The sequence below is a fragment of the Canis aureus genome, chromosome 19, assembly GCF_053574225.1.
Source record: "Canis aureus isolate CA01 chromosome 19, VMU_Caureus_v.1.0, whole genome shotgun sequence".
Taxonomy (NCBI): domain Eukaryota; kingdom Metazoa; phylum Chordata; class Mammalia; order Carnivora; family Canidae; genus Canis; species Canis aureus.
The window spans coordinates 37,577,580-37,600,400 of NC_135629.1; the positions used below are offsets into that span (position 1 = coordinate 37,577,580).

General features: G+C 44.5%; 1 protein-coding gene and 1 long non-coding RNA gene across 21 annotated transcripts in view; one reads left to right on the plus strand and one right to left on the minus strand.

Moving 5' to 3' along the window:
- CACNA1D (calcium voltage-gated channel subunit alpha1 D) overlaps positions 1-1,498 on the minus strand; it is a 306,232-nt gene extending 304,734 nt beyond the window's left edge. For 11 of the 20 annotated variants that reach the window (XM_077858525.1, XM_077858524.1, XM_077858508.1 and 8 more), the window contains exon 1: positions 1,004-1,482. In XM_077858525.1, coding sequence (XP_077714651.1) covers positions 1,004-1,070 — 67 coding nt within the window. In that variant the 5' untranslated portion in view covers positions 1,071-1,482. Of the gene's footprint in view, positions 1-1,003 lie in introns of all 20 variants that reach the window. The other 9 variants (XM_077858509.1, XM_077858512.1, XM_077858505.1 and 6 more) reach the window with 5 other exon arrangements.
- A 447-nt stretch (positions 1,499-1,945) lies between these two features.
- On the plus strand, positions 1,946-2,806 carry LOC144291256 (uncharacterized). The gene is made up of 2 exons (XR_013358571.1): positions 1,946-2,308; positions 2,480-2,806. It is a non-coding gene; the product is annotated as an uncharacterized LOC144291256 (long non-coding RNA).
- The last annotated feature ends 20,015 nt before the right edge of the window (positions 2,807-22,821 follow it).

Below are 22,821 nucleotides of genomic sequence, written 5' to 3' on the forward strand. Positions count from 1 at the left end.
TGAGACACAAGTCAAAGTGAGAGTGGTGGCAAAGGCAGAGGGATGGGCGTTTACAAAACCAATTCTTGCTAAGAATGAGAGAGAGAGAGTCCAAGCCAACACAGGTCGGCCTGCCCAGCACCCGGAGCAGGGGGCCAGCAGCGCAGCCAGCAGCAGTCCCCCGCTGGGGAGGAATCCCGCAGAGCCTTCCCTTGGGCTCACCCTTGGGAACGCTGTGAGTCCACTGAGGTTGGGGGGCGGGGGGGTGCGGGGAGTGGAGGTGCGTCCCCGGCCTCCAAGGAGGAGGTAGGAGGGCTGACCAGAAGCTGCTACGGCCGCCGTCGACCCAGCCAGCCCGGCCGGCGTGGTGGCTGCACGTGGTGCCCAGGCCCGGCTGGGGAGAGGAGCCCCGGAGCGGCAGCGACTCCCCAGGCATTGCTAGGTTACCGACGTGAGCACAGCGGCGCTGGGAGCGGGAACACGCTCCACCCGACCCCCCGGCCGCGATCCCCAGACCCGGCCTCCCTCTTCCAGGGGCGGGGTGTGCTTCACCCACCGTCGCGGAGAGGGAAACCGGGCAATCCTAGAATTTTCCGGATGCCACTGGAGACCAGGGGGCGGGGAAGGAGAGGAAGGCGAGCAGAGGCTGGAAAGGGGGCTCGGGCTGGGGATTCACAACCATCCCCCTTCCCTCGCTCGGGAGCGTTGGGGGAAAGTTGAGCCCGAGGACACTGAACCCGAATCACCTCGGCCCGCCGCCCCTCCGGCGCACGGTGCTCCAAGGACTCCACGGCCGCCCCCACCCCACAAATGCAGAATTAACTCTGACATTCAAGGCCTGAAGGGGAGAACGGAGTGGCTGTCACGCATCTCCCCTTCCTATGTAGATGGCACCGAGCTAGAAGCATCCTCTCCAACCCTCTCAACCCACCCAGTGCATCAGAGACGGGAGGGGGTGGGAAGGAAGAGGAGGACCATGACAAGGATGAGATTTGGCAGCGGGTGCCCAGGCTCTGCTGCTCACCGTTCGCGTGGTCCGCTTGCTGCTGCCGTTGGTGGTGCATGTTTTTCATCATCATCATCATCATCATCCACGAACATTTATTGAGCGCCTACTGTGTGCAGGGCACGGTGCTGGGCGTTGGGGCGGGTGGGGGGGAGGAACGGGCAAGGGGGTTTACCAATAGGTAGGAGCCGCGGTCCCTGCCCTTATGGTCGCTTCGGCAGGGGGTGGGGAGGGACGGGGACGGATAGCAGAAAATAAGAATAATTTGTAAAAACCGCTCGCCACCCACGCTCCCTCTTTTCCAAAAATGGAGCAAAATAAACTTTTTTTAAAAAAATAAGATCAGATGTATATATTATCTTAATAATATATACATGTAAATTTTTATTGTTATTATTTTTTTTTTTTTTTTTTTTTTTTTTTTTTTTTGCTGCAAAGGAGAATTGGCTTGGTGTGTCCCCCCGCCCCCCCTTCTAGCGGAGGGACGCCGCGGAGATGCCGGCCCGGCCGCCGGGGCCGCTCGGAGCGCCCCCCATGCCCGCCCGCCCGCCCGGTGCCCGGTGCCCGGTGCCCGCCGCCGCCGCCGCCGCCGCCCGCGCCGCCGCTGGCTCGGGACCGCGGGCGCCCCGCGCTCACATCCGGGGACGGAGGCGCTCGCTCGCTCGCTCGCTCCGCGCCCGCCGCGCCGCGCCGCACGCCGGCTTCGCCCTACCGACGCTGCGCGCCCGCCGCCGTCCCCTCCTCCCCCGCCCGCCGAGCCTCCCACGGGCCGCGCCGCCGCGCCCCGCCGCGCCCCGCCGCGCCCCAGGGGCCGGGCCCGGCCCGCGCTGTCCCCGCTCGGCCCGCGCGCCCGGTGGCCGCCGCCTGGGGCTCGGGGTGCCGCCGCCCCGCCGGCTCGCAGGACCCGCGGGCGCCCGGGGGCTGAGCGCGCTCCGGCCGCGGCCGCCGCTTAACCCCGTGCGCGCCGCGGCGTGCGCCTCCCGGCTCCCCGGCGGGGGCGGGCGGGGCCTGCGGAGCCGCGGACCCGGCTGCGGATTAACCGCTCCTCCCCTGCATTTCCGCGGGGCGGGGGCGCGGGGCGGGGGCCCGGGGCGGGGGGGCGGGGACGCCGCGCTCCGGCTCCCGCGCGGGCCCGGGCTCCGGCGAGCGCGTCCTCCGCACACCTGGAGGAGGCCCCGCCCCCCGGGGGCGCAGGTGCCTGCGGGCGGCCGCGGCTCCCCGCCCCCTCCGCTCCCCGCCCCCCGCTCCCCGCTCCCCTCTGGCTCCCCGTGGCGGCGGGGGATGGGGGAGCTCTGCGCCCTCGAGACCAGCCACTGCCCCCAGGTAACGGCACCTTGAGACCTAACCGCGTGTCCAGAGCGTCCCCACCTCCAACCCGCGTCGGCCCCGGCGCCGCCACTGTGGGCTCAAGGACTCAGGGGGTGACGGGGGCACTTTCCCCTCCTCCTCGTGTCTCCGCACCCACCCCCTCCGCCCACGTGTATCTGCCGGCAGGTACGAGGAAGTGAAGGCCAAGGTCCTGCCGACAGGGAGTGTTGCTGCAAGGAGCTGCTGGCCGCCGCCGAGGAGAGCAGGAGAGCGCTCTTTGGGGTGGGGGCTTCTGCGAACGGCAGCTCCTGTCTAGAAGGGAAAACGCTGTGTCTGCTGGATGACTGATAGTTCTCATTTAGCGTTGAGCTGGCTGTTGGGAGAAGGGCTTCTGCTTTACTTCACAAGATTCGATTTATTTGCTTTTGTTCCGATCTACATGTTCCCACAGCGTTTTAGAACGTTTGAGCACAGTGTCTTTAAAGCAAAAATAAAGCAAAAATCTCAGCGTGACTGAAGAGGATAAGACGAGTTTATGGGAAGGTGCTCCTTGGCCAAAGAAAGCCTGCTGGGCATCAGTTGTTCGGGCCACCTGGGGAGAGAGACTGGGGACCAAGCATAAGGCTTTCCAGGGGCCTTCCTCAGAGGGGCAGGGGACTGGAAGGGTTAAAACAGGCTCCTTGTCCTTGTCTCTTCTTCTGTTTTTAGTTTTTGGTTTTTGGTTTTTTTTTTTTTTTTTTCTTCTTCTTCTTCTCCTTCTCCTTCTTCTTCTTCCTTTTTGGGGAGGTGGAGAGGCAGGGGGAGAGCCCCGCGGCCTAGCAGTAATATAAAGCCGGCCGGGACTACCTCACCTAAGGCTGCCCATGAGCCCAAATCTGAAGGGACAGAAGCTGGTTGCCTTCAAAGAACTTTCCCACCTACAGACCTTAAGTGCTGACGCAAGTATAAAATTCACACAGTTACCTGTCACTTTCGGATGGTCTAGGGCCTCGCCTCTTGGGAGACCTGTTCTGCAAAATCCCACCCTAATATTTGCTCACAATTCAGTTCAGCCAGCGACCCCTAGGCTAGGTGTGGTCAGGCCAAATTCACCGGTACATCCTCTCCCTTATGGAGATGCAGTCTAGTGAAAGAAGAAAAGCGTGTGTCCACCTGTAATACCGTGTGGAACCGAGGAGCTGTATAGGTATGATGAAAAATGCTATGCAAGCATCAAAGAGGTTCACTGTAATGAGGAAATCTGAGACGTTTTCACAGAAGACATGGCATTCTGATTCTTAAAAATTGATGAGGTGAGGAAGGGGGAGGGGTGAGCTGATGGAGCACAGGGCAATGTTAGGGCATGGAAGCTATTCTGTATGATACTGTAATGAATATAGCACACTATGCCTTTATCAGAACACATAGAATGTACAACACAAAGAGTAAATGTAAAATATGGATTTTAGTTAATAACAGTGTATCAATATTGGCTGGTGAATTGTAACAAATGTACCACACTCATCCAAGATGTTACTAATAGGAGAAACAGTTGGAGGAGGGAGTATATGGGAACTCTGTACTTTCTCTGCAATTTTTCTGTAAACCTAAAACTGTTCTTAAAAAATAAAGCCTGGGGCACCTGGGTGACCCAGTCCGATAAGTGTCTGGCTTTAGCTCAGGTCATAATCTTGGGGTCCTGCGATGCGGGATGCGGCGTTGCAGTCCAGGTCCCTGCTCAGTGGGGAGCCTTCTTCTCCCTCTGCCCTTCCCCTCTGCTTATCCTCCCTGTGTCTGTCTCTCAGATATATAAATAAAATCTTTAAAAAAAAGAAATAATAAAATCTATTACAAACAGGTGACTAATTTTATTGGGCTTTTGGGGAATGAGTGAAGGCGGGGGAGACTGAAGTGCAGGATGGGATGTGTTTGAAAATAAGCAGGAGTGTGGCAGGGTTGAGGGGCAGCCCTCCCAGGCTGGAGGAGGAAGGAGGCTAGGTCCACAAAGGCAGTCAAGAAGCATTGCTGGCTCGCTAAGAAAACCAGATTTATCTTCTCAGCAGTGGGAGCCTGGTGAAGGTGCTTAAGCTGAAAAGCAGCATGATTAATTGTGACTTGGGTCTCTGGGCTTTGCACTTTAGATCTTAAAGACTTTGTAGAATTCGAATCTTTAACATTGTTCCATCGTACCTTCTGAGTCCCATCTTTACATTGTCTCCAGCCAGATTTTTTTTGGGGGGGTAGGGGAGGACTTGATCCAGCACACCCCTGAATGCTTTGGCCCACTGGGTAATTTAAATATTCCTTTCCCCATACTAATGTGAATTACTGGATAAATAAATAATAGCTAATATTTTTAAAGGCTTCCTATGTCCCAGGCACTAGTATGGCTGCTTTACACATATAAACTCATGTAATTCTCATGACAAGCCCAGGAGACAGGGCCTATTAACATCCTCACTTCACAGATGATAAAACCAAGACACTGAGGAGTTAAAGGACTTTCCCAAGACCACACATTTATTTGGTTGCTGAGACAGTAAGACCCAAAAAAGACTAAAATAAAGGATTTCAGCTCCAAATCAGCCACGTGTTAAGACCCAAATATGTCACGAACATGCTATCGTGGGGCTTTAATCCCCATGCCCTCAGACATAAAACACTCCCCTTTAAAGGCACTGAGTGGGCCTTCTGGAAGTGGTTCCCTGCATGTATTTTACTTTTTAAAACCTTGCTGATAGCCCAATCCAGAGCCTTATGACCTCACACCCATAGATCACTAAGTAGACGCCCTACCTCCGTTCCTCCTTTGGTAATAACCCATCCTGTGCTCAAAAAAACACCATGCCACTTCCGTAACCGAAAAAAGCCTGGTTCCTCCTTCCTTCCATGTCCAAGCTAAAATCCTCTGACTAGTGCTCAACCTTATCACCTCGCACCATTCACCTTCACCGTGGTCAGCAGTCTCCTCATTAGGCCGTGAACATGCTGTGCTCATTTCTGACTCTGCTCTGGCTCGTGTTTATTCGTTGACCTGAAATCCTGTCTTGCTGACCTCTAACTAAACCCTACTTTAACAAGTCCCCACCAAGTCCCAGCCTCCTCCCAGAAGCCTTCTTTGATTTCTCCAGCCACTGCAAACACAGGTGCACCCACCCCTGCCTCCACCTCCCCTTGATTACATACCTTCTTGTGTCCCGTTTGATTGCTTATTGGCTATGAATCTTGTGTATCCAACCACGGTGTGGGTCCTTAAGCAAGGATCACCTCCTTAGCCCTCTGCCCCCACCGTCAAGCATTGTGCACACAGAAGACACTAATACTCTGATTAATCTGCACTGGATCATAAAAGCCCACAGATATCACTAGAAACTGTCAGGTAATATTTACAAAAATCCCATAAGTTTTTGGCAGGACACATGGCCCTTAGATGGTATATACATACATATAGATATATACTCAAAGGGAAAACTGGGTCTTTGGGACTCTAGGAATCCTAATTAAGGAAAATAAATAAGCAGATCCTAAAGGCTCTATGTAGAATATACCTATAAATGAACTGTGAAGCTGGGTCTCAGTGAGTCTCTCCATTCTCAGGCCTTCATGCCCTGATCCACTAACCACCAGACAAGTAAATAAAGGGGGTCCGGACATGCATTCCAGGTAAAGGAATGGTATTCACAAAGTTAGGCAGAAAAGTCCAGAGCATGTGCAGTAATCAGTAAGGTGGTCAGGCTGGGAGCTGGGGGTACTTCAGAGATTGTGATACTAAGTGAGACTGCACAGACAGGATGGAATGGGATAATGGAAAGTCCTAAACCTCCAGCTCACCAGTCTGTGTGTTGTCCTGGGGTCCAGCAGTTCTCAAGCTCTTTGGTCTGAGGACCCCTTTACACTCTTAAAAATTACACCTTGGGGCACATCAGGTTCCTGGGATCAAGCCCCACATTGAGCACCATGTAGGGCTCCATTCTCAGCAAGGAATCTGCTTCAGGATTCTCTCCCTCTCCTTCTGCCTGCCTCCCGCCCCACCCCCACTTGCTCTCTCTCTAAGATAAATAAATCTTTAAAAAAAAAAATTATGGTAGACCCCAAAGAGCTTTGTTCTATAAATTATATCAACAGGTATTTACCATATGCAAAAATCAAACAGAAAACATTTAAAAGTCATTTATCATTCACTTCAAAATAGTAATAATCCCATTACATGTTAACATTTTTTAAAGAAAAGTAACTATAATACCCAAAACAAAACAGTGAGAAGAATAGCATTCCTTTACATTTCTGTAAACCTCTTTTCTGTCTGACTGTAAAGAAGACACCTGGATTCTCATACAGTCAATCCATAGTACTAAGATGTTGGGTTAAAGTATAGGAAGAACATCCAGCCTCATATAGATATCTAGTTGGAAAAGAGAGAAGCGTTCTAATAGCACTTTCAGATAATTGTAGATATTCTTCTTTGCTATGACATTAAACTTGACTGTTAAAGGTTAGTTGAAATATGGAATTTGAAACCATAGCAGTGAAACTTCTCATACTGTTACATTAAAATCTATCAATTTATATTGTACTTTGAGTGGATCTTGTTACTCCATGCATAATTTGGAAACATGCATTGGTCATTTGGAAAATATTGGTTCACTGAGTTACATAGACTTTCCAAATGTTGACACATTTCATTATACAGTATTTTTAAAAACCCACATTCTTGTTATCACCACCAATCTCATCAGAAAGTCTTTAAATATTGGGAAGCTGTCAAGCTCTCAGTGGTAGATAGAAGTTTTTCAAAGTTCTAATTTTCACTTGAAAGCTCAAATTTTATAATTGGCACAAATACTGTCAAGTTTTTTCTTTGAGGTAACTGGCTCACTTCATTCATTTTCAGGAAAGTAGCTGCCAAAAACTTAAGTATGAATAACCAAAATTTGTCAGTTAAAATGGTGTCCCATGAAAAAAACAACCCGTCCAGCTCCCCACCTCAAACCATCACAAAGTAAGATAACCATTGTATGCAGCAGAAATGTTTTATGCATATGTCCTAATTTGTCACCTAGAATATTAAGAAGACATCTACACAAGGGTTGAGATTTAATAAAACTAGTAATTTTTACTGATTCTTCAAGGACAGTCTTAGGTAAAATTGGCAACATTTTTCTTGTGAGTGCATGACAGACATTGTGCATAATGCAATGGCCACCAGTATGCTTCGATGTCACTGCCTCGATTCGTGTTAAGACGCCAGCAGTTGTAACTACTGTTGAATTTGCACATATCAACACACTAGAAAAGGCAAATAAGTCTTAGTGGTACTATGAAGATAGATATGACCTCGGAGACCCCTTGAAAGGGTCTTAAGTTCCCACAGGTGGAATTACTAGATAATCTACAAGATGTTCAAATATTTCACGGGACATATTTATACTAAAAAATTATTTGTGTTTATTTGAAATTCAAACTTAAAAAAAAAATTCAAACGTAATTGGGTGTCCTATATTTTTACTTGTTACAACTAGCAATCTTACATCTGGGAGGCGCATAGACCACACCTTAAGAATAGCTACTATGGGGCCATTTTGGAGCTGAGAAGTAATATCAAAGTTGTGCTTCATGAAAATAGCTCTAACCACAATGGGCAAGATGGATCAGAGGGTGGAAACATTTGTAGGTGCCCGATGCTCTGTTGTTACTTCTTAAGTGCAGTTATTGAGAGGAGCAATGCTATTCCAAGCTCAGGCAAGAAAAACCTGCCAAAAGCAGCTCCCAGCCCCTATCATCTACCTAGCAACCCTCCTTCCAACACACCCCACTTCAGGACTTCTTGATTATAACTGACTTAGCCCCCACCCAGCACAATTTAAAGGCCTCGTTTCTTGCTTTAGCCAAATGGAAAGTAGAGGCCAGCTGGTCTTTATCCTTCATCAACTAACTCTTCCCTTAAGGAGCAGGATTTACATTTCACATCAAACTAAGTAATTCCCATTCCTTTAACTGGTTCATTCCCATCCCCCTTGGCCCAATTCTTAAATCTTATCTATGACTCTCTGATGCACTAAATCCTCTCCATTTCCCTGGTTGGGAAATCCTGGAAGAATCTAGTGTACACAGTCAACACCCCATTATCCACGCTGACTGAGGGAAGCAGTGAAGGGGACAAGACTTAAGTTTCCCATCTGTGAAATAAATTGGGTTATAAAACATAATCTCTAAAGGTTCTTACCATTTTTTAAGATTTTATTTATTTATTTATTCATGAGAGACACAGAGACAGAGGCAGAGACATAGGCAGAGGGAGAAGCAGGCTCCATGCAGGGACCCTGACATGGGACTCGATCCCGGGTCTCCAGGATCACGCCCGGGGCTGAAGGCCGCACTAAACCGCTGAGCCACTCAGGCTGCCCATGGGATATTTTTGATTACTAATTCAATCTCGTTACTCATAATTAGTCAGGATTACTGGCTGGTTGGGATTGGTTACTATATTCAGTAGTAGATGAAGCTCAACCATTGAACCACCCAGGCTTCCTGGTTTTTACCATTCTAATGTGGTGTATTGGGCAGCCTAGATTTTACAGTCAGATTGATAAGGGGCTCAAATCCTGGAATTAGAGGCCACCAGCTATGTGATTTGGGAAAGTCATTTACCCTCCTTGTGTAAAACAGGAATAACATCACCCATCTTATTGATTTGTTACAAAGATTTAAAACAATACTGTAGAACCTCTGACACCATTAAGCTGAATCACGTACCTTATATGAATTCAAGTATAGGCAGTTACAGAAAAAGGAAGAGAGAAAGACAGGGTTCCATTTAAAAAGTGCTATCAGGAGTCTTAACTCTTACCTTTATGCCTTGACTTTAACTCCTTATCCCATTAATATCAATCCACCGTAGTGGCTCTCCTTTTTATTAATAGCATCCTGTCATTCAGCATAGTCCCAAAACAACAGAACACAGTTGAGTTTTTTTTTTTAAATAATCTTCATATTTTGCTTAATTTTAATTTCTGGTACACATTTTGGTATATAAGATTCAACTGTCCATATTCATAACCCCAAATCAGATACAGTAGAAGGATGGAGATAATAGTAAAATGGGTATTTACATACATGCACATAAGTACAGCCCCATGGCACAGGCTGAATGTGGAAGTGAACACACACACACACACCCAACATTGAGTTTAGTCAATGTACAGCCACCTCCAGTTAAAAGCATTAGCTAACCACTGGAAATAAAACAGGTATATTCACACACTGTAATGGAAAAATAACACAAGTCTGCCTCCTAATCAACCACTAGAGCAAATTTAGGAGGATGGGAAGTTGGGAGATTGAGTCAATAAACGTCAGAAATGTTGTAGTTCAAACATTATAGTTTCCTCCGCGTTTCTTCAGAGCAGTTGTTTAAATATTCAATTCATGAAACAAAAACTGGAGTTGAAACTGCCCCAGTACCTGTCACACCTGGTGCCACCATCTGGGTATACCTGCTTACGTTTCTTACTTTAAGGAAATAAAACCTAAGTCACAAATCTTCAGTACTGACATAATCTCTTCATCCTTCAATTCAAGATGTTTGGTGAATATTATGTAGGAAATAAAAATATTAAGAATCTTCACTTTATCAATTTTACTAACAAAAGCCTTAGAAATAAGCAGCACAAATCTTGAGTGCTTTGAACCCCTTAAACTTCCCTATCACTAACAAAGTAGAGGGTACTTAGCCAATTTAGGAACATTTTCTGTTTGACAAAAAAGATATGAAAATGCAGTCACTTCTGCTTAGCTTCATGATTATGGTCATAAGTGGTGCTGAAAATTGGCATTGGACCTTGGTTTTGAAAATTTGATAAAATAGGGGCACCTGGGTGACTCAGTGGTTGAGCATCTATCTGCCTTTGGCTCAGGTCATGATCCCAGGGTCCTGGGATCGAGTCCCACATCCAGCTCCCCACAGGGAGCCTGCTTCTCCCTCTGCCTATGTCTCTGCCTCTCTCTGTGGCTCTTATGAATAAACAAATAAAATCTTTTTTAAAATTTTTGATAAAATAGCCAAATCTTTATATATCCTAGGTTATTAGAACATATGTGCAGAAAAAAAAATACACCACTTCTTAAAAGGTTCCAATTTGAGAAACTTTTATAAATGAGGAGGAACATTGCAGGAGCCAGAAATACTTATTTGAAAAGGACTCATTATACAAACTTAGATAACTCACTAAGGATTATCTGTATTGTGTTCTAATAACCAGGTTGGCACTGTGTTGCATCCAAAAACATGGACCTTCCCATTTGTCAGTTTTGTCTTCTTTTTTTTTAGGTTGCTATTTTTAATTTGTGTTTATAATACACTGAAGACATCTTAGTCCATCATGTATTGAGCAAAATAACCACCATGGCAGGGAGACACACATGGTAGTCTTTATTGTCAACATGTCTTATAAAACTGAATAAATATTTGTTAGTGTTCCATTTTGATAAATACAAGAAACACATGGGGTTGAAAAGGAAACATATCAAGAGCTCCATAATTTTTCAAATACTGACACTACTCTAGTGGTAAATAACAAGGAATGCCGGGGTGGTTGGGAGAGTTTTGCAAACACACAACATCAGAAAGAGACCAGGCCTTCCATGCGGCACAGCAACCAAGTAACTAACAGAACATTGGACATCTTTTCCCATGAAGCTAAATACCTAAGTGGTATAAAAGGTGTTTCGGTTTCTTGACTTTCTACCCATTATTACAGCTCACTATAGACTGCTGAAGGCAAGGTGAACGAAAGAATCCTACAGGAGAAGTTAGAAGGGTGAGGTCCTCCTTCTGGCCCCTCTTCACTGACTTCCTACGACGTGGCAATGCTACACATTAGAAGCAGAGAAAGGGCAGCAAGGGTGACAGGCCCGAACCCGGCTGGGCTCATCCCAGGAGGGGCGAGCTTCCACATCCAGGCTGGCTCACGAGGTCACAAGGAGTCAGAGGGCCATGCGAGACGGGGATGGGCAAGCGTTCTGCGAAGTACAAGGCACAAGCCCCGTGGCTTGCCAGCCTACTGGCCACCACAGCAGCACCACCTGAGAACCTGCTAGAAATGCAAATCCTTGGCTCTCCCCAGACCTAGTGGATCACAAACTCCGCCGCGGCCTGGCACTCTGTATTCTAACAAGTCCTCCGAGTGCTCCTGATGCATGCTAATGCTTGGAAACACGGCACTGCACAGATGAACTGACTTTCAAGAGATTTCTTTGGTTGTAGCTTTCTGCGGTTCGGGTAGGTTCCACCAATGTGAGAAACGCAAGTACCCTCCTGTTGCCGTGGCGCGTACCCTGGGAGGAGCACAATGGCCCATTCTCCTCTGTCCTCTTCTGGATTCTCACAAAATCCTAGCAAAGTAATGCAGTTGGGCCCACTTCGGGGAATCCCAGAGCACTGATAATGTGTGGATCATGCAACGCAGGCCGTCTTTGAAGGCTGGGAAATATTCTATCATGAAACCAGCCCAACAACCTGATAGAAGCAGTTTCAAAGGATACCAGAAAAATCTAATTCTACGCATTTCCACTCAGTGCATTGATGCCAGAAATTCCATCATTACAGCTTACAGCTTTAATCCAACACCTGAAAGCCACTATCCCTGGAAATAGCACAGTGAGCCCTTTACTTCTCAGGTAAGGGAGGGAGAAGGAAGAGAACATGAGTGTCTTGCCCTCAGGAAGCAGGATGCCAGCCCTACTTTGGGAAGCATACCCTCAGGGGAATATCTGGGGTCACTACAGGCAATTTTTGCTAACTTCACAGTGTTGCCAAAGGCCAGGTGTGCACACAGAACATCACAGGTGTGTAGAAAACCTTAAGGACTGGCGCAGAGAGTCGCAGGAAAAAGGAGTAAGAATGACTAGACCAGCAGAGACTGAACCAAACAGGCTGATTCCTACTTTGTGATGCCCTTGGAGAGATAGAAAAAGTCCTGACCTCTCAAGGAAATGGGTGCTCCCATTTCCTTTGGTCTTCTTCCCTATCTGTCTGTGTATTGGTTATACTGCTCTCATGCAATATTGCATTTACTCATGGCTACTCAATGAGGAAGAGAAAATCCCTCATTTTACTGAGGAAGAAGTGGGCAAGGCTGCCGGCAATACAGAGCAGAGCTTACTTAGATTTGAACCCTGACTTTCTGACTCCTACTTCTTTTGTCTCGACGTGTTTTCAGTCTGGTACGCACCCAACTGCCCAGATGATCTGTGCATTCCTGCTCAGCTCCACACTCCCTTAGGGAGAGGGCTGCTAGGGCTCCAGAACCCTGGTGCAGAACGTGAATCCCAGGCCACCATCACTGGAGCAGGTTCCCGATCTGCTCCCACTGTGTACCTCCTGCCTGCTTTTTAGAGCACAGAGCTTAACGACTCCACAGATGGGCAACTCTGTCAGCCATGGAAAAGAGATTCTGCTACACATAATTGTACTCTGAAAATATCACTGTGGAAGTGTGTAGCTGAGTCACAGATTTGGCAGGGGAACTTCACGCAGGCGAGGCACTTCTGGGGACGAACTGCACAGGCTCTGCAAGGTGGCCCAGGGCACGGTCCTTCCCTGAGTCAGGGCAGAGGGTTGCTGAGGTCAAGCTGGAAAGACATTCTTTGCCTTATCAGTGAGGTCAGGACATTTGGTTCACACGCAGAAGCTTGGCCTAAACTTTTTCAAAATTCCTTCTGAGCTACCATTCTAATATATACACAACAAAAGGCTTTATTTTGTTATCTGCTCACCCTGTATCATTTGTATGACTCAAGCTCCCCTCTCTGTGACAATGGAGATTACAAATCCATACTTTCAAAGTCCTGCCCTTTAACCTGTGCTCCAAGGCCATACCACCCCAGGCTGCCAGGCATGCTCACCATCGAATCTAAGTGGAATATCTTAAACCAAAGTAAGCTCTCATTATCCTCAACAAACCAGCTCTCCACAGCAACTTCTAGCACAACCATTTTCTCAACCATCAAGCTTGTGGTGAAGTTGTCTTTCCCGTCAATTTGCATGTTTGGTTCACCACCACTGATGCCTATTTCCTGAGCATTTTCTTCCTATTGCTGCCTGACTGACCCCTATTAAATCCATCACGGTGCTGTTCTCCAATCCAACGATTCATGCTGGCCTTACAGCCATGAAAACAGCCCTTCTCAGCCCTGGCTACAGGTTATAGAGCTTCTTAAAACTTCCAGTATTGGGGCACCTGGGTGGCTCTGTCAGCTAAGTGTCTGCCTTGGGCTCAGGTCATGATCCTGGGGTCCTGGGATCGAACCCCCAGGGAATCTGCTTCTCCCTCTCCCTCCCCACCCCCCGCTTGCTCATTCTGTCTCTCAAATAAATAAATAAAATCTTTTAAAACTTCCAATGTCCAAGCCCCATCTCCCCAGAAAAGTCTGGTTTGGAGTGGAGGGTCCTGGGCAATCAGAGCCCAGTCATCAGTGTGACTGAGAATCACGGTCCTGAATGACAGTACTTTTCAAACATGAGAGTGGGGGAATCTCCTTTGAATCCTAATAAAATGAATATTCAGACTCAGAAGGGCTGGGATGGGCTTGAGATGCCGAGTTTCTCACAAGCCCCAAGGCAATGAGCAGACTTCTAGGTCCCAGAGCACACTTTGGGTCTCCAGGCCCTCGCCCAGTGAGTATAGGAGCAAGAGCATCGCCAGAGGGGGGAGGTGGGGCTGGGAGGGCAGGCAGTTGTGGTAGCCAGCCCTCCAGCCCTCTCTCCTTTTCCAGGTTTCCTGCTCTCCCCAGGTCTGCTCCTGACTCCTCCCAGCACATGAGCCAGCCTCACCACCTGGTTTCCTCAGGAAGCCTGACTCCCTTCTCTCTGCCTTGTTAAACCTGACCTCCCTGCCAGTTTCCAGCCTAGGCCCTTTCCTGCCCTCAGACCTTCCTCAGCCACTTTGGGGTTTATGGTGATGACCGTCCCATCGTGCAACAAGCTCTGAAGCTGAAAGAAGGAAGAGAAGACAGAGAGAGAGATGGAACCTGGGCAGCATTGTTGACACATTGTGACTCCTAGCAAGTCACTTTCCCTTTCTGAATAATGCCCCACATGGCCAAAGTCCATCTGCTAAAGGCTAAATTAGAGCAGTGGTCTTTAAAAAAAAAAAAAAAAGAAAAAATACTTGAGACACCTGGGTGGCCCAGCGGTTGAGCGCCTGCCTTCGCCCCGGGAAGTGCTCCTGGGGTCCCATATGGGGTCCACATTGAGCTCCCTGCAGGGAGCCTACTCTTCCCTCTGCTGTGTCTCTGCCTCTCTCTGTGTGTCTCTCATAAACAGATAAATAAAATCTTTATTTAAAAAAATCACTTAGTTTATCTTTAAAATCTCCTCAGAAATTTGCTCCAACAGAATGGTTCTCCAGACGTGTGAGATGAATGGCAATACTCAAAATGCAGACATGGCATCAGCAGAAGCTATTTCTCACAAAGGTGAAGTCTTAGCTCTAGAGGAGTTCTAGGGATCACTGGTCCAGCTGTCCCTCTCCCCATCATTTTACTAATAAGGAAGCTAAGGCCCCAAGAAAAGAATAGCTTCCTCACATGTCCAGTTGGTTAGTAACAGATTCAGAACCAGACTCCAGATTCCTGAATTGAAATTCCTGAGTTTGTGATCCAGTAACCATATAGTTCTCCTTTCAGAACAAGAAACTTTTGCTCCTTCTAGATGCAGCATCCATCTTCCTACGTGGTTAGTAGAGCCACCATTGTATTAAGCAAAAACCATGCCAGCGCACCGTGATTAGCCAGGCTGAACAGACCTCAGGAAACATCGGGAAGATGTTACAAGATGGCAATCTGCAGTGTAGGACACCCTGCCCCTCGCAGAATCCTCCCGCCCTCTGTAAGAGGTCAGGCCCCACAGTTCAGTGTGACGCCTAGCTTCAAGGTTCCCTGCAAGCTGGCCTATCCTAAGTTTCCAACATCCCTCCCTGCCAGGACATCACACTCAAACCTGCTGTTTCTTACCCGTACCTTATGCCATTGCTGCTCCTTAAACCAGATTGTTCCTTGGTACGGGAACCCACCTGGATGAGGTTAAATCTGCTACCTGACCTTTGACATCCTGAAGTTCAGAACTGAACCAACCCACTTCTCAGTCTGAACAGGGTCCAGGCCTCACAATGGTTCCATCCTTTCAGGACCCATGAGCATGATCTTTCCAGGATAAAGAAGTTTTTCTTTTCTCTGTTGGCTTCCTAATGCCACCTCAGGTGAAGCTCTACTGTGTGGAGCCCAGACAATTGTCAAGCTGTGGCCAGAGATGTTTAATTGGATTTTAAAAGATGAGAAAGCAGCAGGGAGCTGATTGTCAGCCTTCTGACAAGGCCCAGCGACATAGGTGGCCTGGCAGCACGGAGGACGGGTGTCCTGCCCAGTGTCGATTACTGTCTCCATCTGGGGGCAGGGAGGGCTGAGGAAAGGAGGGGGCATGTGGCAGTGGCAGTGGCAGTAGGGCCTTCTGTAAACTCAGGGCCACATTGCCCTATATTCTGTTTTTACTCCCAGAATTGGGCTTTCTCAGAAAGCAACCAAGATTTCCCTTATTAACTCATCCCTCCTCATAAGAAAGATTTCTCTAAGCATTAATATCAATAATTCATTTTTATATTTTTTTCTTAAAGATTTATTTATTTTTTAGAGAAAGAGAGAGAGAGAGTGAGGGGGAGGGGCAGAGGGAGTTAGAGAGAATCCCAAGAGACCCCACTGAGCACAGAGTCCAACATGGGGCTCGATCTCACGACCCTGAGATCATGACCTGAGCTGAAATTAAGAGTTGGACTCTCAACCGACTGAGCCACCAAGATGCCCCTTTTTATATGGTTTAATAACACTTCCATTTCCATGCTACCTCTAAGCCTCGCTAAGTGTCTGAGGTAGGTGGTCAGGGAAAATAAGATCACCCCCAGTTTACAAAGGAGTAAACTAGATTAATTCAGCTGAGACATGACTTTGCCCAAGGTTATACAACTGGTAAATGGTTGAGCCAGAACTGGAGATCAGTCGTCACTGATGAAAAGGTAGATAAAAGCCATTTCATACACGACATGTATACAATTTCAATTCTGCATCTCAATACTATTTCCCAGAGACAGAAAGCTCCCTTTGTTGTCACCGTGCAGGGAGAGCAGGCTGTGCCCTAAAGGCTAATTAAAAACGGAGGTTCCCACATATACCCTTCATCCTTGGATTGACAGAGACTTTACACAGAAACACAGACATTTCCAGGGCACCTGAGGCTGTCTGTGTACTGCACTGCTTCTAGGCCCTGAGGAGTTTACCAGTCCACGAGAAAGCTAGTGGCTGGGGAGAAGGACTTGTGGATGTTACTCTGGGATGGAATGTATAGTGTGGTCCAGGTTTCTAGACTTCTCTTCAAGATGAATATGGCTATGGCAGATCAGATCTGCCACTGGGTATGTGAAGTGATTCTTTTACATTATTTTTCTCAGGAAGACCTTAGGAGAAAACCATGGGAACAAACAGATTTTCCTGGTGCTGAACTTAAAGATTGCCACCCCCACACAACACACGCACATACACATACACATACACATACACACACCATTTTTGAAGGCTTGAAGGATGATACTTTTCCTGAAAGCATGGACAGCATTCCAGCATCCCTCCCTGTGGGGACATCCTGCTCAAATCTGCTGTTCCTCACACGTACCTTATGCCATACACATAATTCTCACACATACCTTTCAGCTTTGGCTGTGAAAAGATTTTCGCCAGTCAGTATGATCTACACATCACTGAGAAGACACAGGGTATAGCAATAGCCCTGAAAGGAAACTGGGTAAGTAAAGGCCAAGAGCAATGGTTCAGAGAAGACAGGAATATTGAAGTTTTTTTCTTAGACACCAACTAAGACAAAACAGCCAGAAATACTGACACTTTTCAGAGAGCTTTGTGTGACCAAGGCACTTGGATTTCAACATGCATTTTGGGGATGTAGCTTCTATAAGTTCATGACATTGAGAAAATGCAAAAGAGACACTATCCTAGCCTCAAAATTTACAATCTAAATCTGCTTAAGAAAAACTCAAGAGACTTCAGGTTTCAAGAGGACAGAGTAAGTTATTTCCACTCCCATTCCCTTTCCAGAAATTAATTCTGAAAATAATAAGGGAAAAAAATTCATCTTTGATAAAACTTAGACATTTGTAACCCTGAGCCACAATACATGAAGAGAGAAAACCCATGAAGAAAGGTTAATGACTTAGAGCAGAATACAATAAAAATGTAGTACCTCCAGGGAGAGATTCCAACAAGAAGCAAACCAATTCAACAACCCTCAAAACACAGAAAATCATAGGAATTGGTTCGCCATGAACTGTAAAGAGCTGTGGTTGAGGTTCTAGTCTGACTACAGTAGAGCAGCTTGATGAAAATATCCCACCTACAAATAACAATTATAAAATCAAGACAAAAAAAATTTTTTTAACTCTGAAAGCATTGGGTATTGACCTAAAGAAGGCAGAAACTGTAGGGAAGTTAACCCTTAAAAGATGGAAACTGCACTTAGTGAAATTTGATGTTTGTGGCTTTCCAAGGGCAGTACCTTATTTGCACAGTGTGAGCTGGCACAAAACTGTCGTCTCACTGCCTTGAAGAGTTAGAGGCAGACTGCAGGTTACCAGAGAGATTGGAAAGTTATAAGGAAAAATCCCAGAGAAGAGGTCTCCACAGAGTGTATGATCCCCAAAATCTGAGTGATTACTGTACACAAATCCTCTATGGACTACTGTACTATCATTTCATGAGGGAGACTCCAGGAGACCCAACAAAAACCTGAGCTAGAAGAATTTAGTGCAAATTTCAGTTGTTGATCCAGAGTCTGAAAAAACTTTCATTCACAATGTCCTGCGCACAATCAAAAGGTGTTAAATACAAAACCCAGAAATATGTGATGTATAATCAAGGAGATGAAGAAAGGATTTGTAGAAAACAATTCTAAGCACAGATGTTGGAATTAGTAGACAAGACTTTTCATTATAAATGTATCTAGTGGCTTACATAAAAACATAGATATAATGAATGAAATGAAGCAGACTCTCAGCAAAGAAATTAGAAAATGAATGAAAAGTCTAGAACTACAAAATATAGTAAGAGAAATTTTAAAATTTACTAGATGGGCTTAAGAAAAAAACTGGAAGGGGACCTGGGTGGCTCAGTTGATTAAGTGTCCAACTCTTGATCTCAGAGCTGAGTTCAAGCCCTAAGTTGGTCTCCACGCTGGGTGTGGAGCCTACTTAAAAAAAGAAAATTGGAAATGGCAGAAGAAAGACTCCATGAACTCTAAGATTGATTAGAAGTAATTTACTCAATCCAAAATATCATGAGATAAAAGACTGAAGTAAATAGAAGATGCTCAGGGACTCATAGCTCCATGTGAAGCAGCCTAACATAACTGTCAAACAGAGAGAAGAGAAAGAATAGGACAAAAATAATCTTTGAAAAAATAAGGGCTAAAATTTTCCCAAATTCAGTGAAAAATGTCTAAGAAGCTCAGAAAAATGCAAGTGGGATAATCACCAAGAAAAAACACCAATGCACATTTTGATCAAACTGTAGAGAGCCAAAGATAAAATCTCAAAAGCTGCCTAAGAAAAACATCATATTACATACAGACTAAAGAATAACAAAATAAATGGCAGATGACCTCTGATCAGAAAAATTAAGTACAGAAGACAATGGAAGAGTGTCTTTAAAGTGTTAAAAGAAAAAATCAACCAAGTCAGATTCCTATATTCTTCAAAAGGAAGGTAAAATTAAGTCATTTTCAGATAAATGAAAACTTAGAGAATTACAACCTCACTATAAGAAATGCAAAATGAAGTTCTTGGAATAAGGAGATCTTCAGATACTAGATGGACCCTAATGTATCATTTATTAGAAATGATACATATCCAGGTAAATGCAAATTACTATGCTTTTTCTCTTCTTCTCCTAATTTATTTTAAAGATATAAGACTATTTAAAATTTATATCATAATACTATATTATGGAGTTTATAATGCATATAGGTGGAAAATACTTGAAGCTAATAGCAAAAAAGAAAAGAGAGATAAGTAGACTATACTCCTGTAAGTTTCCTATATTTTATGTAAAGTAGTGAGATATTAATTGTAAGCTGAGATAAGTTTAAAATATGTAGAATAATCCCTAGACCAACTGTTAAAAATATGCAGACATAAAACTAAAGGAAATTAAAATGGAATATTAAAACCTGTAAAGTCAACTCCCCTAAATGGAAAAAAAAAGTAGAAACCAAGGAACAAAAATCATATCAGACAAATAAAAAACAAATGAAAAAAAGAGACCTACATCCAAACATACCAATTATTACTTTAAATGTAGATTAAATAAATACAATAATTAAATAGGTTTTTCAGAGTAGTTAAGAAAGCATGATCCAACTATATGTCATCTTTACAAAAGGCTAAAAAACATTACCAAGATGAATTGAATTACATCAATCGTCCCCAGATTGATCTATTTAATGCAATACAATCCAGATAACAATAGTTATTATTATTATTATCATTATTTTGAAATCAACAAGCTGATTCCAAAATTTATATGGAAGTGCCAAGGATGTGGAGTAGTCAAAATAGAAATAGTTTTTAAAAACGCACAATTTGGGGTGCCTGGGTGGTTCAGTCGGTTAAGCATCTGCCTTCATCTCAGGTCATGATCCAGAGGTCCTGGGATCGAGCCTCACCTCAGGTTCCCTATTCCACAGGGAGTCAGCTCCTCCTCTCCCACCTGCTTGTACTGCTCTTTCTCTCTCAAAGAATAAATAAAATCTTTTTAAAAAATAAATAAATAGGGGCACCTGAGTGGCTCAGTGGTTGAGCATCTGCCTTCGGATCAGGTCATGATCCCAGGGTCCTGGGATCGAGTCCCACATTGGGCTCCCCACAGGAAGCCTGCTTCTCCCTCTGCCTCTCTGCGTCTCTCATGAATAAATAAATAGAATGAAGAATGAATGAATGAATGAATGAATGAATGAATGAATAAATAAATAAATAAATAAATAAATAAACAAATAAATCCCACAATTTGAAGGACTTACTCTACCTGACTTCAAGACCTATCATAAGGTTAGAATAATCAAGGCAAAAAGATATTGACATAAGGAGAAAAAGGTCCATCATAAAAGGGAAAGAGAGTACAGAAACTGACTCAAATTTATACAGTCAATTGACTCTTGATAATCAAAATTTGCCAAAGCAGTTCAATTGGAAAGGAAGATACTTTTCAATAAATGGTACTAGAAAAACTAGGTATCTATGTAAGATTTAACAAGGAACCTTAATCTCCAACCTCACACTATACCAAAAAAGAAAAAAGAAAAGATTCAAGATGGATCAGAAACTAAAATATAAAAAGTTAAAATTGTAAAGACTTTAGAAATAAACATAGGATTATATCTTTGCAAACTGGAGTTAGGCAGAGATTTCTTAGGACACAGAAAACAATATCCATAAAAAAGAAAAAAGTGACATATTAGGCTTCATCAAATTAAAACCTTTGTTCATTAAAACAATCATTAAGAAAATGAATAAGCAAGCCATAAACTGGGGGGAAATACTAACAAAACATAACTGAAAAAAGGGTTTATAACTAAAATGAAGAATTCCTACAATTCAACAAAGGTTAAAAAGACTGTCAGCACCAAGTCTGGACAAAGATATGGATTAACCACAACTTCCGTGCAATACTGCTTTTACAGAGCAGAAATCCACAAAGAGAAACCTCCTTGGGAATCAGGTATCAGGGTAGGAAAATCTAAACTGTACCAACAGGTTGCTGGAGTCTCAGTGTGGACAAGCCTGAGGGAGATAGAACTCCAGGAGGACCTGATCATCCTGGGGAAACCCAAACTTCTGTAAGCTTTATCTCTAGAAGCTCTAGTAGGTCCTCCAGTGAATATCAGAGAAAAATCCCCTTGTGTTTCTGGAAATGGGAGGGGGAAAAGGAGCCATTCTGAAATAGGCCAGAGCATTCTGTTCTTAAAAAGGCCTGCCCCCAGGAGAAACTATTTTACCAAGCCTAATCTGCCGGAATTTTATCAAAACTTAATTACCTGGAATAAAGGAAACATTGAACTCCAGCTCACTCTAGCCATCCTATTCCACCTAAGAAGGGGAAGACAGAGAAGCACTTGGGAAGTTCATAGGCTAGAGGCATAGGCTCACTAAAACATCGAGACTGCATCATAAGACTATGAAACACTTCCCTTCCCCCACATCTTACCATTACATTTCTAAAGGCCTATTTACAGAAGTTCCTTTTACATAGTTCATCACATTCATCTATCAAGAAAAAAATTACAAGACTTACTAAAGAGGCAAAAATTACAGTTCAAAGAGACAAGTATCAGGACCAGAGTTAGGTATGGCAGGGATATTGGAATTGTCATAGTAAAATCACTGTGATTAGTATGCTAATGGCTCTAATGCATAAAATAAGCAGCATGCAAGAACAGATGGGAAGTATAAGCAGAAAGGCATAAGTTTTAAGAAAAAAAAATGCTGGAGGAAAAAACCCCACTATAATAGAAAAGAAGGACTATGATGGGTTTATTAGTAGAGTAAACATAGGTAAGGAAAGAATCTCCAAGCTTGAGAAACTGCAAAAACTGAAAAGCAAAGAGAAAAAAAAAAAACAAAAAACCACACATTAAAAAAAAATAATAAGAAGAAAAGAAAACAGAGTAACCAAGAGATGTGAATTAACTACATATACATGTAATGGTAATACCAGAAGAAGAAGAAAGAGAGAAAGGAAGAGAAAAAAAATATTTGAAGCAATAATGCACAGGAATTATCCCCAAATTAATGTCAGACACCAACCTATAAATCCAGGAAGCTCAAGGAATACCAAGAAGGATAAATGCAAAAACAAACAAACAACCTATACGTAGACATATATTCAAACTACAAACAAACAAACAAACAAAAAAATCAAAGCTAAAGAAAAAATCCTGAAAAAGCCCGAGGGAAAAAACACCTTATCTACAGAGAAAACAAGATAAGAATTATAGCGAATTACATCTGGCTTCTCAGAAAGCATGCAAACAAGAAAGGGATGTAGTGAAATATTTAATGTTTTGAGACAGAAAAACCATCAACCTAGAATTCCATACTCTGTGAAGTATGAAGAGTGAAGAAGAAATAAAGCATAAAAATAAAGAAGAAATATGGCTGAAAACTTCCTTGTCATGGGAAAGAAATAGACATCTAGGTCCAGAAAGCTCAGAGTTTCAAGTAAGAGGAAACCAAAGAGATTCATATCAAGACAAAATTATAACTAAAATACCAAAAGTTAAGGATAAAGAGAGAATCTTAAAAGGAGCAAGAGAAAATAAATTGTTACATAAAAGGGAAACCCCATAAGGCTATCAGCAGATCTCTCAGCAGAAACTCTGCAGGCCAGAAAAAAGTGGCATGACATATTCAAAGTTTGGAAGGGAAAAGGTCCAACCAAGAATG